At 52.9% G+C, this 14,362-nt stretch overlaps 4 protein-coding genes across 4 annotated transcripts; 1 reads left to right on the top strand and 3 right to left on the bottom strand.

The window, feature by feature from the left end:
- The first annotated feature begins 474 nt into the window (after positions 1-474).
- CC77DRAFT_505877 (hypothetical protein) lies at positions 475-3,281 on the top strand. Its single transcript, XM_018531956.1, has 2 exons — positions 475-2,854; positions 2,902-3,281. The coding sequence occupies exons 1-2, from the start codon at positions 609-611 to the stop codon at positions 2,996-2,998; spliced, it is 2,343 nt and encodes a 780-aa protein (XP_018389632.1). The 5' UTR covers positions 475-608; the 3' UTR covers positions 2,999-3,281.
- A 283-nt stretch (positions 3,282-3,564) lies between these two features.
- Positions 3,565-4,446, bottom strand: CC77DRAFT_927247 (phosphatidylserine synthase; the record flags this gene model as incomplete). The annotated part of the gene is made up of 3 exons (XM_018533981.1): positions 3,565-4,130; positions 4,223-4,318; positions 4,380-4,446. 3 exons carry the CDS (start codon positions 4,444-4,446, stop codon positions 3,565-3,567), a joined length of 729 nt encoding a protein of 242 aa, XP_018389631.1.
- A 227-nt stretch (positions 4,447-4,673) lies between these two features.
- On the bottom strand, positions 4,674-6,857 carry CC77DRAFT_954911 (serine palmitoyltransferase 1). Its single transcript, XM_018535466.1, has 5 exons — positions 6,591-6,857; positions 6,433-6,533; positions 5,855-6,365; positions 5,300-5,791; positions 4,674-5,241 (listed from the first exon to the last, which is right to left on the bottom strand). Exons 1-5 carry the CDS (start codon positions 6,813-6,815, stop codon positions 5,044-5,046), a joined length of 1,527 nt encoding a protein of 508 aa, XP_018389630.1. The 5' UTR covers positions 6,816-6,857; the 3' UTR covers positions 4,674-5,043.
- A 465-nt stretch (positions 6,858-7,322) lies between these two features.
- CC77DRAFT_1005247 (1,3-beta-glucan synthase component GLS2) lies at positions 7,323-13,276 on the bottom strand (the record flags this gene model as incomplete). Its single annotated transcript, XM_018523335.1, has 3 exons — positions 7,323-7,671; positions 7,722-13,037; positions 13,092-13,276. The coding sequence occupies 3 exons, from the start codon at positions 13,274-13,276 to the stop codon at positions 7,323-7,325; spliced, it is 5,850 nt and encodes a 1,949-aa protein (XP_018389629.1).
- Between the last annotated feature and the right edge of the window lie 1,086 nt (positions 13,277-14,362).

Genomic DNA, 14,362 nt, shown 5'->3' with positions numbered 1-14,362 from the left:
CGCCCACGATACAACTGACAGTGCATGGCATGGCATGCCATCCCAAAGCAGCTAAAAGCTTTGGCAACGTCATTTGTTGAGTCGCGAACCTCCTCACCATGCGCTCGTCTCGGTGCAACCCACCATTCTGTCCATCTTCCGCAGTTGCGAGTAACCAACGCCCAATTCTTGCCAATTGACCCTTTTGGAAGCCTCTAGCGCGACCACCAGAGCTGCCTGTTCGGTCCTGCTAGCTTGCGTCGCCAGAGGTAGCTCTTCACGTCGGCGTCCTCTCCACGTAGACATTGCTGCCACTTTCTCAAACACAAACTTTCTTTGCTCTCTCCCGCCATACTGCATATTCTGCCTTCACTCGCTTCCCGCATGCATAGTAGCATAGCTATTGCCAGTAAAGCCTCCCGTTCGCTTGTTCCCACTCTACAGTGACTATCACGCCCGTATTACGCGTCCCCCCAGCTCCCCATAGCTCCCCCATCGCGCCCTCCGTATCGCTCGTTACCGTCGCTCATTACCTACGCCTATGATTCCTTAATTCGTCAAGCTTTTCAGACTAGCCCGAGGACCTCGAGACGCTACTTCTGGCCTACATCAGCGCTGTAGTTGTCACGATGCCGTCTTTCCTCAGAAACCTTGGTAGAAAGAGCAGCCGCATGTCCAAGAGCGGCGACCGGCCAACAACCAGTGCAGAGGGTCAGAATGCCAATGGTATAAACCGCCGTGTTTCCGCCTCTACTCTAGACTCGTCCCAAGTCGGCTCGTCGACGCCTTCTACCACCCCAGCCACCTCTACCACAGACGAAATCAACACCCAAACCAAAGACCTTACCAATGGCCCCACGCCTGCGCCTGCGCGACCTCAGCGACCGACTGTCGACCCCGTAAAACGCTACAGCATCAATGGCTTAGCATCGCCAACCTCGAACGGCTCCAACAGCTCGTTCAATAGATCTTCGCTACTCGCGCCGCGCGTCTTGTCTGTCTCGGATAACTCATGGGTACACCAACAGGTACTGCTGATATTTGGTCAGGTTGGGGAGACACAGAGCAAACCGTTGGACGGCACACTCACGGTTAATCACCATCAGGGCCGCTTCCCATCTACTTGCTGGCCAGTACACGATTCCCACTTCAAGGCCTTGGTGCATCTTGAGCCTGGCTGGAACAGGATCCGACTTGACTTTGCCTCGCCCAAGGTCTCTACGCCAAACACCTCCGTACCTGCTCATGCCTCCTTCATCAACATAAACTACCTCCCTTTGTCGCATTCGCCGCCCTTACAACTTGCAATCATATTGGGTCATGACTCCCCAGGTACATATGACGCCCCACCTGAGCGTATCCAGCGAGAGGGAAACAACCTTGACCTTGCGACCAAGAAATTCCGCATGGCTGCATACCTTTGGCAGGCCTTCACTGGCGAGCAGATGAAGCGTTATGGATTCGGTCGACGCTGTTTCCGTTTCGAAGACGCCTGGGAGCCTGGAACGCTAAGTTATCAAGATTGGGAACAGAATCAATACCGCACGCAGGCAAAGATTCACGTCATCCGCTCCAGAAAATCTGTCGCAGAGATACGCGATCTGCAACGCGCCCAGCAGTACGGTCCGGGGACGAAGAAAAATGAACTTTTCGACATTGCCATCGAGGCATGCAGAGATTACTTCCCCATGGTACCAGGCCAAAAGCATTACGTCTCCTGCCTGTTTCTTGACACGCATTGGGACACGCAAGAGAAGACAGTTCGAGGACATGCGGCTTTAGGTGGAGGAACTGGAGATCTACAACTGGCCATTTTCGGTTCCCACGCGCTTCACAGCTACCCATCGAGCATTGAAGAGGTTTTCCAGGCTTTCCAGGACTGCACCAAAACCGACACTGCATTCGTCGCGAATGACTGCAACGAATCTGGAAGCAACTGGGAAGCTGCTAACATAGGAATTGGTGCCCATCTCCACGAGACGGGGCATCTCTTCGGTTGTCCTCATCAGGAGTCGGGTGTCATGTTACGTGACTACGTTACGTTAAACCGCACCTTCACATGTCGAGAGCCCTACTCAACACGCACCAAGTCACCTGGTCAGCGGCTAGTCTTGCCAAACGATGAATGCAGATGGCACAAATTAGACGTACTACGTTTCCGATTCCATCCTTGCTTCCGCATACCTATCGACAACCCAAATATCAACGGAGATGGCAGTGTGCAAGTGTGGACGGTTGACGTTGGCCAAGGTGGCGTCATCGCGACCTCGAAATCGGGCATCGCTTGGGCTGAGCTGTACACAGAAGGAGACGATGTCTGTCATTACTGGAAAGAGTTTCCTGAACAAGACAACCAATACCCACGACAGGTTACACTGGAAGAAAGCACCCTGCGTGCCTTGCTACCGAAAGAAAAACAAAAGTCACGCCTCAAGCTCGAGGTGTACTCCGCTGGTGGAGGCAAGCACGTTGTTGAAGATTTCAGTCAGCTCTCAAACCAGAAGAATGCACGCATCAAGATACCGGACGGCCGATGGGGCTACCGTGGGGGCAAACTAGGTTACTCACAAATGGAGGGTTCACAGCCGCAGGAAGTGATTTTCGATTACGTCCACATTCAGACCAAGCTTTTACTTAGCATCAAAGTGTACCATGGTTCCGCCATGGATGGATTGGAGTTTGTGTACGAAGATACGGACACCCAACTCTTCGGCAAGCGAGGAGGCAGTATGTCTGAGTTTGCACTAGATACGCGAAAAGGAGAGCTGTTGCTGGGCTTTTCTCTGCGTGCCGGACTATGGATCGACGGTCTACAGATACTAACAAGCTTGGGACGGAAGAGCGAGTGGTATGGAAACCCGAATGGCGGCAGCGGGTACGTATGGATCATACTCATAACAATTGCCAGCTAACTATATGCAGGCATACGCTTATCCCTCCCCGTGGCTACACCATCGGTGGTCTATCCGGTTCTTGCGCACAATGGCTCGACGGGTTTTCGCTGATTATCACGCGGTGATTGCGCTAGTGTAACTTTTCATATCTTGCCTGGTTCTGTTTGCGGCCATTATGTTACCTACATCAGAACAGACAGTTCGGCCGTCGAGTAGCTACCACCAGACACTACATGCTGCGTCACTATTGTCCTGAATGAAGTTTCTGGACAAGCTGACTTGATTACTGGGAGCGGAGCATCCCCTTTGGCATGTTTGCACACCTCTAGCTGCTTTGGGCGAACAAACTTGATTCGCAGATTTACAATCATGATACCACAGTCATTGAGCTTGACTTTCTTTGTAACAGTAGCAATTTCAATAGGGTTCTTGAAACAATGGGTTTGTCGTAATAGGATAATCATTCTGAAGGGCTTCACACGTATCTGTCTTCTGCGCTTTCTACCATTGTTTCATTGATAATAGGGTATCATCGTATTTTGTACGCCCGCTAATCGATCACAGCATCGTTATGCAACCTGATCTTTCCTCTCTCCCTCTCACCACGACCAAATTCGATTGCCCCCATTGTCCGAACGCGAAGACCCACGTACACAACACACTGGGTCGCGTTCCTCTTCAACGCTATGGTCTAGGGCTTGGGAATCTTGACACTCTTGCTGACCATCAAACATCCGTGAAGTATGAACATGGCTACAACAGGGTGGAACTCAAATGCCGTGCCCTCGAGCCAAAGGCCCATGGGAACCTGTTCCAACGTCCAGCCCTTGTACACCCAGTACGCCATGACTTGGACAATGCCCAGAGACATGGGGATGGGGGTGCCCTCAAAGTACTTGCTCTTGCCTGTCGCATCCTTTGGCACCATAGCAACCGTGACATTGAATCTCGCCAAACGTGTAAGACCGCAGAGCACGAAAAAGCTCAGGAGTAGATGGTCGACAGGTGTTCGCAGACCGAGACAGAAGGCAGCGGCGGCGGGGCTAACGCCAAATGAGACGAGGTCAGCCAAGGAATCAAGTTCCTGGCCCATGAGCGATGCCTTCTTGCGCCAGCGAGCGACTTTGCCGTCCATGAAGTCGAAGAAGAGTCCGAGGGGGATGAAGCCGAGGGCGAAGTACAAGTTGGTGTAGTTGAAGGGGTCCGACTGCGTGCAGTAGCGGAGAGAGGAAAAGATGGACATGACGCCGCAGAAGCCTGAAATTTATCGTCTCAGCGCATGCCTTGATTCTTCGGCTGAACAGCCGAGTGTTATGTTGGCCAGGAGAGGTCGGCGTCGGAAAACGTACCATTGAGCTCAGTAATGAAATCAGCCAGATGCAGGGCCCTCACGAGAGAGAAATGTCCAGCTTCCTGGGACAAGAGCCTCGCCTGTTTGTCCTGCGCTGTTGTTCCCGTTAGTCTTTCCTTGAACCCATGCGACGATGCTATTTTGCGTCAACATACCCTCACCCTTTGCTGGCGGCATCCCGTCCTTGGGCTGCGGCTCTCCGCCGTTCCGTCGTTGCGACATATTGTGTTTGTGTGGTGTAGTAGGCGCTTCTGCTCGCTCAAACGAGGTTTAATTGCGCGAGGTGGAATTTGGGAAAAGAGGGAAGTGCGGGAAAGTTAAGGGTCTAGGTAGGGTTGTTGCATGGAGAAAGCTTGTTGTTGGTGTGAGCAGGCGGGCAGTGACGTGCCCTGCGCCATTAGATCCAGGCTTGGGAGACCAACGTCATTTTCGTCCTACGCAAACTTCCGCGTTGCTCTGCACAGCCCGCCTCAGCCCCGTGATTTGCCATGGGCGACAATTTCAATGTTGGCTATTTGATATCGGCAGTCATGCCCGGCAATGTAGGCTTCGCTCGTCTATCAGGTTGAGCGAGTTGCGCGTCTAGTCGGACTTGTTCGTAGCCTCGAAAGAGTGTCGTGCTTGTCGGCAGCACACCGTGCAGTTGCTTTAGGATATATACCGATGGAGTTGCAGCAGTTCAGATATTATGCATTACGAGTATGTCTATATAGCAACAAAATTTTACAAGAAGTATATCATGCATCAACACTGGTCATCATGGAATGCTCGAAGTCTAATACACCGCCCTCGTCGTGATGATGGCCAATGGTTGAGACTCTACTTCCGCCTGCTCACCATCTTGGTGATGGCATGCCTTATGATGGTGCCAGCCTTCTCTGTCTCCTTCTTTGTCAGGCCGCTGGTCACACATACTTTGAGTGCAGGCGTAGGTTGCCAGCCTGCGTCTCGGGGGTTTAGTCCAAGACCAAGAGGGAAAGACTTGAGTCGTGTTATGAGAACGCCGTTCGCGAGACACTGTGACTGTCAGCACATTGTCCAAGATCAACCTTACATACACCATTAGGATACGTACCTCATCGACAACTTCCCTAAATATCTGATTTTGGTCTTCGATACTCAACTTCTTGTTGTCAATGACTTCGTCTTTCAGAACAAGTAGCATGATCGGGTTGTCACCCGAACTACTACATCGGACCCAGTCGCTCCTGGGGTCCAACTGCCCCCTCATGGCTTTCACATTCTCCCTGAGTCCTGCCAAAATATCCGGTTGTTGTTGCAATAAGCTGATAGTCTCACTGGCAGTTGTACTCAGCAAAGCAGGGAGGGCAGCCGAGTAGGTATAAGACGCCGAGGAAATACGCTGATGCTCAACGACTTCCTCATTGCCAGCGCAGAAACCTCCTGCCGCACAGAGAGGGCCGGATAGCGAACCGATAATCATATCTACTTCTGCAGCATCGACATTTTGCGCTTCGGTGACACCGCCGCCGGTGCGGCCGAGGACGCCGTAGGACCAGGTTTCGTCGAGGATCAGTCGGAATTTGTATTTGAGCTTGAGTTCGACCTTTTCAATATGTTAGCTAACCCATCCAGGTGCCTCTGAAGCATGAGTATGTGATGGACGTACAATCTTGGGCAGGTTCACCACATCCCCAATGTTCTCAAATAGGCCCTCAGTAATGATGAAGCGTCTGGTGAGCGGCTTCTTGGCCTGCTCTTTGACAACCTTCTTGAGTACGTTTTCCAGATCCTCCATGTCATTGTGTTCAAACCACCTGACGGTACTGCGGCTGATTTGAATGCCCTTCCTTGCAGCAAAGTTGAGCGCGCGGTCTGCCACGATGATGTCTCCTCTCTTGCTGAAACTGGGAATAACACTGCTTATAGTCGAGAAGGATTGTGCGTAAATGATGCAGGCAGGGACACCGAGATGTGCAGCGACATCGGCTTCGGTCTTCATGTGGACGTCCTGTGTACCATAGAAGCCGGGGGGGCCACAGGGGCCAACGCCGTAAGTCCGCAGGGTCTGAATGGCCTTGTCTTTTAGGACATCGTTGGAAAGGAAGTTGTAGAAGTTGTATGAGGCAAGATTCGTTACGGTTCGGCCGTTGGAGAGCTTCGACTTGGGACCGGTAGGGCTGCGCGGTACTTGGTTAGCATTGATTCGCGACCATAAGAGGCCATTGGGGCTGTAGGCTGTCATACCCAACAATGATGGGCCGCTTCTCGTTGTCCAACTCCTCGAGCGCAGTAGTCGGTGCAACAAGCGGTTCTGGGGTCCAGTCTTCGACCAGTTCATCAATCTCCTATTTGCTTGTCAGCCCGCCACATCCGCGCATCTGTATCCAAGGCGCGGAGCATACGGCATCGGTGAGCTGCACTTTCTTCTGGGTGCTGTATTTGGGTGCGAGCAAGTAGCGCACCGCAAAGAGGAACAAGAATAACTCTATTGCGCTGCGAACGGGGTCGTTCTGGTAACTCGACTTGATGTAGCGGACGGCGATAGCGGACCCTGGTATGCGATTGAATTGCGCATTGGCATCGGTGAAGAAGCGCGTAGTAACATTCTGTATTTCATTGAGATCCATGATGGCTATTTGTTGCGTGGTTGTTGGTGTAGGGGCTGCGGCGAAAGGGCGGAGGTGAACCCTGGGCAACTTCAACGCCTAATGGCTCATCTCGCAAGGACCTCCGTTTCGGGGTTTCACGAGTAGGTTTCTCAAAAGGGCAAGAATATCACTTCAGACCACACGTATCAAAGACAATATTAAAAGGCGCAGGAGAGACTTGAGTTTAAGACATCCATGTATTTATCTGCAATGCATTCACTTTCTAAGATATTCGCCTTCCCGTGATGAACCAAAACAACCCTTCGTAGTATATGTGCAGGCAAGTCCGCGCCTTAGGCGGACATCGGTGTTCAAAAAGAGAGAAAGCAGGTCGATAGCCTGCTGTGTAACGCCAGAAAACGAAGGAAATGCTGTAGTGGATATTACAATCATTATGGGACCAACCAAGTCGCCACGCTCATGATTCGCCAAGGTTGTACAATACAGGCTGCGAAAGCAGAACAAAACGATTCGCAACGTTTGCTTTTAGTATGCCATGTACCGGCGGAATCGACGAGCGGCATCGTCGGTCGAAGCGGCGGCACCACCACCTCCAGTTGCGTCCACAGCGGGGTTCCACACAGGGCAAGGACGTTCATCAACACACTTGCCAGTAGGAGTGTTGGTAGTGTCGTTGTTGCTGAAGCCTGTAGGCTGCAAGATCTCCATTGGCAATGTCACGGAGAGCTTGATGTACTTTCCGGCGACGATCGGACCCACGATTAAAGCCAGGAAGACGACGAGCAGGACAAAGTAGAGGATGGCGTAGCGCACGACACGACGCTTGCGAAGCTTGGTCTGCTTGAGCGAGTAGATGGGAGGACGGATCTGGCGACTGTTAAACGTTAGTAGTGGTTCATCAAACAGAGTGGGAGTGGAACATACCTGGGACGGAGCCAGAACAACATCATGGAGTGGCCCTTGTCGGCGTAGGGAATCAACAAGATCGGAAGCATGAAGAAAAGAAGGACGTGACCAAGGATAAAGTCTGCGGCGAAGAAGCCCAACTCGGTGATCTTGCAGAGGAACTCACGACCAGGTTGAGAGATCGTGTGCCATCCCATGGTGTACCACTTTCCTGTCCACCAGGCAATGTTGGCAGTGTCAGCCTTGAACTCACGAGTGAGAGCAAGAGTGATGATAAGCTTGAACACGAATCGCTGGATAGCGACAACAGCGATCATACCAGACAAAGCTCTGGGGAAGCTGAAGCCCTCGAGGAACATGAGCACAACGAAGAAGATAAGGAGGACAAGGACAGCGATAGCGTGAGCAATGGCAGCCAAGACAGCTCCGAACTTCTTGCAGCACATGCTGAGCAAGGGACCCGCACAACAAGCCAAAGCAAACATGCCTCCCAAGACACCTGCATTGATAGCGACAGGACCGAAGGCAATAATTGCGATACGGACGAGGGCACCGGACTTCTTGGGGTCACCAGTGGCGGTGTCGTCGTCTTTGTGACGGTTGTCGTTGACACCGGTCTGGGCGTTGATGAACAAGAAGGGGATGAGAGTGATTGCGACCAAAACGAGAGGTCCAAGGATCTCACTCATGAAGATGTTGGTGAAGTGAGCACGAGGGACATCGCCTGAGAGTTTAGCTGATGGGTCGCCGAGAATCTTGCGCTTGAAACCAGTGATACGTGTGCGAGAAAGACGGCAGTAACCAATCCAGGAGGCACTGTGGGACCTAGTGTTGCCACGAGACAACCAGCGAAGGTACTCCCTGTAGTCGATGAAGAAGTCGTCCCATGAGAACTGGTGGGGGTTGAAAAGGAACGGTGCCAGGCACAAGGACATCAGGGACGCCCAGAAGTAGATGAGCCATGGTCCCCAGACAGTAATGGTGGCGAACAGCAACATCATCAAGGAGCGGGCACCAATGTAGATCGAAGGACCAGCGAATCGCGAGAACAGGATACCGAAGGGAATGCGAGCAGTTGCGAAACCACGGCCGGTACCGATGTAACGAGCACCACCATATGACAAGTTGGTGTGGAGAGCGTTGGAGTAGATCTGGGTGACAAAAACTTCGAAGAAGGGCGATCCAGAGGAGAAGTGCTTGGCGAGACGAGTCGCGGCACGCCAAAATCCTCGCTCAGTCAACTCTTGAACCACGAGCGGCACGAAAGAGATGAAGAAGACGATGAAGATGGAGACGATACAACGCGAGACCCAGTCGAACACGGGAACCAAGTTGGCACAGCCGTTGGGCCATTGAGGATCGGTGATGGGGATATCCTTGTTGAACTGGCAGAGAATGGTCTCGTGGTTGAGCGCTCCGAGATTGAGGAGGACGAACATGAAGCACTGGACCGACAACATAATGAACATGTTGTTGATGTGGAAACCAGGATGGGCGTAGTAGAAGGACAGGAAGCGGTCGAGAGGAAGTTGAGTACCCATGTAGTAGTACTCGCGAGACAACATCTGCTCTCCCATACCAGTACCAATCTTGGTGGTGAAGTTGAGAACGGAACCGAAACCCAAATCACGACCCTTACCACACTGGTAGTATTCGCAATGCTTTATGCGACCACCACGAAGGAGAGCGTTCATACCAGCGTAAATATCCTCGTTGAGATGAAGACCCTTTTGAGCCTTGGACACTCCACCACGAGTAGTCATGAAGATACCGTTGAGGAAATCGGGATGACCGTAATGGAGCTTGCCACCAATCTGAGCCAATGTACGAGCGAACATAGTACCGAATGTCTGTTCCTTTCCGGCAGCGATGTCACCAAGGATACCAATGTTCTCGGAGAAAATGTATTCACGGGCTCCGAGAATGGCGACAGGGTTGAACTTGGTGCTAGGAAGGCCAGGGGTGTATGGGGAGACGTTATCAGTGGTCATCTCTTCGAACTCAGCGAGAACGCTGCGAATCTTGAGGCACTCCTCGAGGTAGTTGTCCTGGTTGGCGTCGATAAGCTGGATGTATTCTCCACGGTAGAAGATGATGGAGTGGTTCTGGTTGTCGGACTTTCCGTCACCAAGAATGGGGTTACCAGAGAGTTGAATGCGGAACTTGGGACGACGCATGCCGTTGTCCATGATCTCAGAGTGACCGTCGATAAGAGCAGAGTAGATGCGGGGCTCCTCGCCCTCGTTCTCCGGAGGCTCTTCGTCCAGGTAGGCAATTTGGAGGTCGGGGTACGCACGGAGAAGGAACTCAGTGTTCTCACGCTCCTCGGTGTTGAACTTGGCGTAACGCTGCATAGACACGCAGATCTTGTACTTGCGCCTAGCCATGCGCTCAAGTTCACGCTCGAGCTTGTCAGAGTTGCCACCGAACATCTGGACGACCTCAGGGTTCTCGACACGGTAGAGAAGCTTGATGGCACGACTGTAGTTCATGAAACCAGAGATGGTACGGTAAAGTGTTTGCGAGCGGAGGGAAGCCCAGATACGAGTGCGAAGGGTGTACTCAGGAGCGGCCGACTTGAAACCAATGCAGTAGAAAGGAAGATCGTCAATCTTGCTCTTAGCGGTATCCTTCTCGCCCTTCTCGTCGTCACCGTTGAATTGAGATGTCTCATCGGCGAGAATCTTGGTGTCCTTGACGAAGCAGTCCCACTCATGAGGATGCAGCTGTTTGAGGTACTCAAGGAGAGTGACACGGGAGTATGGCTCATCCTCGCGAATAATTTCACGGAGTGACAAAAGGATCTTTTCACCGTAGTGAGGAATCAAGACAGTGAATGTCGGCATGTTGTCCACGGGGAGAGGCTCAGGGATGGGAGTTGACAAGGACTGAGCGAAGAAAGAGATACGACGCTCGGCCTCGCTCTGAGCAGGGAAGAACTCGGTCTTGAAGGAGTGATCTTCCTGGGACACAAAGAAGGTAGGAGCGCGCAGGGTGCGCTTGCCCTCCTGCTCAGAGGGAACCTGGTGATAGAGGAGCTTCTGAACGTGGTCGATCGCAAGGAGATGCTCACGGTACATAGAGATGACCACGGCATTCCAGATTTGCGAGATGAGAACCTTGGGCTTGTACTTGATCTCCATATCGGTAGTGGCAAGAACCTTCGAGTAGATACGCTTGGGCAAACGGGAGAAGATGTTCCTCCATGGCGTCCAGATGGAAACACCGAGGTAGAACGATCGAGAGACCGAGAACAACATGTTTGCAATGATGTACCAGAGGTAGGAATCCAAGAAGAACAAGATCAAGTCCATGAAGTACATGAGACCGAGCAGGATTCTGGGCTGGTACTTGCAAAGAATGTTGCCGATGATAGCATCTCCCAGACAGTCAGGCTTCTTCATGTGAGAAAGAATACGAATTGGGTCCTTGATCGACAGAGTCAAGAAGAAGTAGGACTCAGCGAGCTTGGCAGCAAAGACCAAGACCCACAGGCCGTATGACATCCACTTGTCGTTTCCGTTGAGACGAGGGTAGCTGGCGGTGAACGTCTGACTGGCGACATACTTGCGAGAGTTGCGTGTCAAGTAGCTACCGAACAGGCCGCCGATGGGCATGAGGGAGAAGAAGATGAAGGTGACCAAGGCAATGGCGAACTGAACACCACCAAGTACGTTGGCGATGGTACCAGTGCGCTTGTCCAGACCAAAGATGTAGACACTTGGAGCAATGTTGACGACGAAAACCGCAATCAGGAACAAGAGGCGCTTGGTCAAGTGCTGAGCACCAGCCCATCGGCGAGGGACGTAGCACCATTCACAGATGGTGGCGAAGATCTGGATGAAGGCCGCGATGGTACCACCAAGAGCGACAGCAGAAAGAGTAGCAGCCTTTTCGGGCTTCTGGTCTAGCTGTTGCTGGTAATTCTTGGTGTAAAGAGGCTGCGAGTTGTATGCCGTGTAGAACCAGAAAGAAGTCAAGTGAATGACCCAAATACGGTTGAAGTTGATCACCATGTGGAACCATGAACGACGCTCGTAGTAAGTCTTGAAGAAAACCTTCTTCCACAAGACATCCTTCAGCTTGAGGTAACGCTCAGCGGGTGGGATGTCGACGAGGCGAGACTTGTCCTCGAAAACGATGCGTTCGAGACCCTCGGGGTACCAGAAAAGCTGGTTCATGTCGTCGTATCCGATAATGGCTGCGTGATCGCGTTCACGTCGAACGTACTTGCCATCTTGGATCTCGTAACCTTGGTCACGGCAGTACTGGTACAGCGGCGTGATGACTTGGTTGAGGTATGTGAATTCCTCGATTGGCTCGGTTTGGGCTTGTCCGGCAGGCGAGTTTAGCCAGTCGTCGGCACACTTGAAGATGAAGCACATAAGTTCAGGCATGAAACGGACCTGGTTGGCTTCTCCCCAGCAGAGCAGGTAGAGAGCAACCTGACGCACGCGATCATGTTGAGACATGCGGTTCATGCGCGTCTTCCAACGGTATTCAGCTGCCTCCAGACTGTTGTCACCCTCGTAAGCGTCAAGAGTTTCCTGCTCGTTGCCTGGGTTCTCGCTGGCCTTCTTCTTAGCGGCCTTGCGGGCCTTGCGGGTCCTGCGGCTAGCTTTTCCAAGGTTCATGTTGGCAAAGCCAACAGCATCATCCAGGTCCAGATGGGCGGCAAAGTACCACCTGCGGTAGTTGGCATTTTCTCCACCGATGTAATCGGCATGGAGAGACAGAAGAGCCTGGTTTGGCGACATGCGGGAGGCACGCGAATCGAGCAGAGTCATGAAATGATCGTACATGTTGCGCATGCTGTCACGCTGGAAGCCGAACTTAGCGGTCAAGTCCAGGAAGATATCCTCGATCTCCTCCTTTGTGCAAGGAATCTGAGCCTCAGCAGTCCAAGCTGGGTACGGCTCGCGAGACCTTTGCCCAGCAGGAAGGGCGTTCGAGTAGTCCATGCCGTATATAGGAGTTGAAGCACCAGAAGAGCGGTTACCACCGTATGACACCTGAGACGAAGGAGGGCGGTAGCCGCGGTTGCCCTCGGCGTAGCTGTTATACCTCTCGTCGCCGCGACCGTAGTAGTCCATGTCCGTGGCGCGGGCCATGTCGGAACGCATGGTGAAGTCGCTGAAGGTCTCGGAGTCCTCCTCGGAGTCGTGTTGACGGCGGCGAGGCTGTTGGCCGTTGGCGGCATAGCCGTCTTGCGCACCACCCTGGTCGTAGTACTGGTCGTTGTAATACTCGTCCTGGTAACCTTGCTGGCCTCGGTCGTCATAGTAGCCGTTTTGTTGATAGTGGCCACCCTGTTGCTGGCCATCATAGTAACCTCTGCGCGTCTGTTAGCATGTGATGGTGCACTGGTCCGAAGGCAGAAATACGCACTGTTCGTCGTAGTAAGCATCACCATGTTGGCCCTGTTGCTGGTACTGGGCGCCGTGCGCATCGTCGTGGTACTGGCTGTACTGGTCGTCGTGGTAGTAGGCGTCCTGGCCCTGCTGGCCCTGGGCGTGCCCTTGAGTCTGGCCGTAGCCGTCGTCGTAGTGGCCTCCCTGCGGATGTCCGGACATCGTGGGAAGCTATTAGGGTTGGATGTAGAATCTGCAAGACGAAGTGTCAATAAGTGTCGCACGGGGAGCCGCCAGTGGTGAAACGGCAGACGTCGGAAGAATGGCCGTACCTCAAACAATGGGCATTAGGAGCGGCAGAGTCAAATTGCTCGTAGATGGACTGCCGTGTAAGACAATTGATGCGAGGAGCACTGGGGTGCGGATTGTTGTTGTTGAACGAGTGTGTTGGGGTGACGATCTCTCAGTAGCACGGCGGATTGCTCGTGCCTGCTTGATGGCGAGAGTCGAATGTTGTGGTCGTAACGAGCGAGTGGAAAGCTGGTTATGCAGCCGTGTCGTGGTTGCCAGGAGAGACGCGCGGCGAATCGGCGCTTGTCAGTCGCTGGGGCAAAAGTTGGAATTAGGCTGGTAGAAGTGGCGGGTAGCGGCTCTCCTCTTTAAGCGTCGAGAGAGCTGTCGGCGAGTACACTACACAGCCTCAACGCAATGAAACGAGAGGCAATGTAGAAGAAAACGGACACGGGGGGAAGAAAGGGTGGGTGAGTGAGCGACAGTGTGGAATGCGGAAGGGCAGGCAAAGAGCTTTTTAGCAGCTTCCCCTGAAAATGAAAGGTACGACCGCCAAGCTAGCCTAACGCCGTCAGAGACGCTGCGCATGGGTCCCCTTCGCTAGCATTCACTTCCCGATATTGAGTCGCCCCTCTAAAAACGGCATCGGAGATCATGGACATATGCACACTACAAAGATGCACGATTGCGCTCACTCGAGCTACAGATGCTCTGATCTGCTGTTCCCACTGCTCCTCCCAGCCTCTCTGCTCTCGTCTCCCAGGGCGGTGGCGCGAGTTTTCTGGGAATGGAAACCAGACTACCATGGGATCTCCGATCTGGTTGCATATCGATAATACCTTTTCCCGAAGATACCAACAAAGACATTGCCCACTCTGCTTGCCGTCAACCGGTTCAGATGCACCATCGCTTTGGGTGAGTCGGCTGACAGCTGGATGCTACCACTCTCCCTTGCCTTCCTCCGCTTCTGCTTGCCTTTCACGCTCGTTGCATTCGTCATGGCCTTCACGTCACGAC

This window comes from Alternaria alternata (genome assembly GCF_001642055.1).
Source record: "Alternaria alternata strain SRC1lrK2f unplaced genomic scaffold CC77scaffold_3, whole genome shotgun sequence".
NCBI classification, from domain to species: Eukaryota; Fungi; Ascomycota; class Dothideomycetes; order Pleosporales; family Pleosporaceae; genus Alternaria; species Alternaria alternata.
Note: the sequence above shows the minus strand (reverse complement) of the source record. Positions and strands in the feature narration are given on the sequence as shown.

What these genes read in the sequence shown, in the direction of transcription:
- CC77DRAFT_954911 (XM_018535466.1), bottom strand. Translation starts at nt 6,815, where the DNA reads ATGGATCTCAATGAAATACAGAATGTTACTACGCGCTTCTTCACCGAT. An exon ending in AAGTGCAGCTCACCGATGCC is followed by an intron (nt 6,534 to 6,590) that starts GTATGCTCCGCG and finishes ACAAGCAAATAG; the next exon opens with GAGATTGATGAACTGGTCGA. An exon ending in TGGTGAACCTGCCCAAGATT is followed by an intron (nt 5,792 to 5,854) that starts GTACGTCCATCA and finishes CATATTGAAAAG; the next exon opens with GTCGAACTCAAGCTCAAATA.
- CC77DRAFT_505877 (XM_018531956.1), top strand. Translation starts at nt 609, where the DNA reads ATGCCGTCTTTCCTCAGAAACCTTGGTAGAAAGAGCAGCCGCATGTCC. An exon ending in AACCCGAATGGCGGCAGCGG is followed by an intron (nt 2,855 to 2,901) that starts GTACGTATGGAT and finishes AACTATATGCAG; the next exon opens with GCATACGCTTATCCCTCCCC.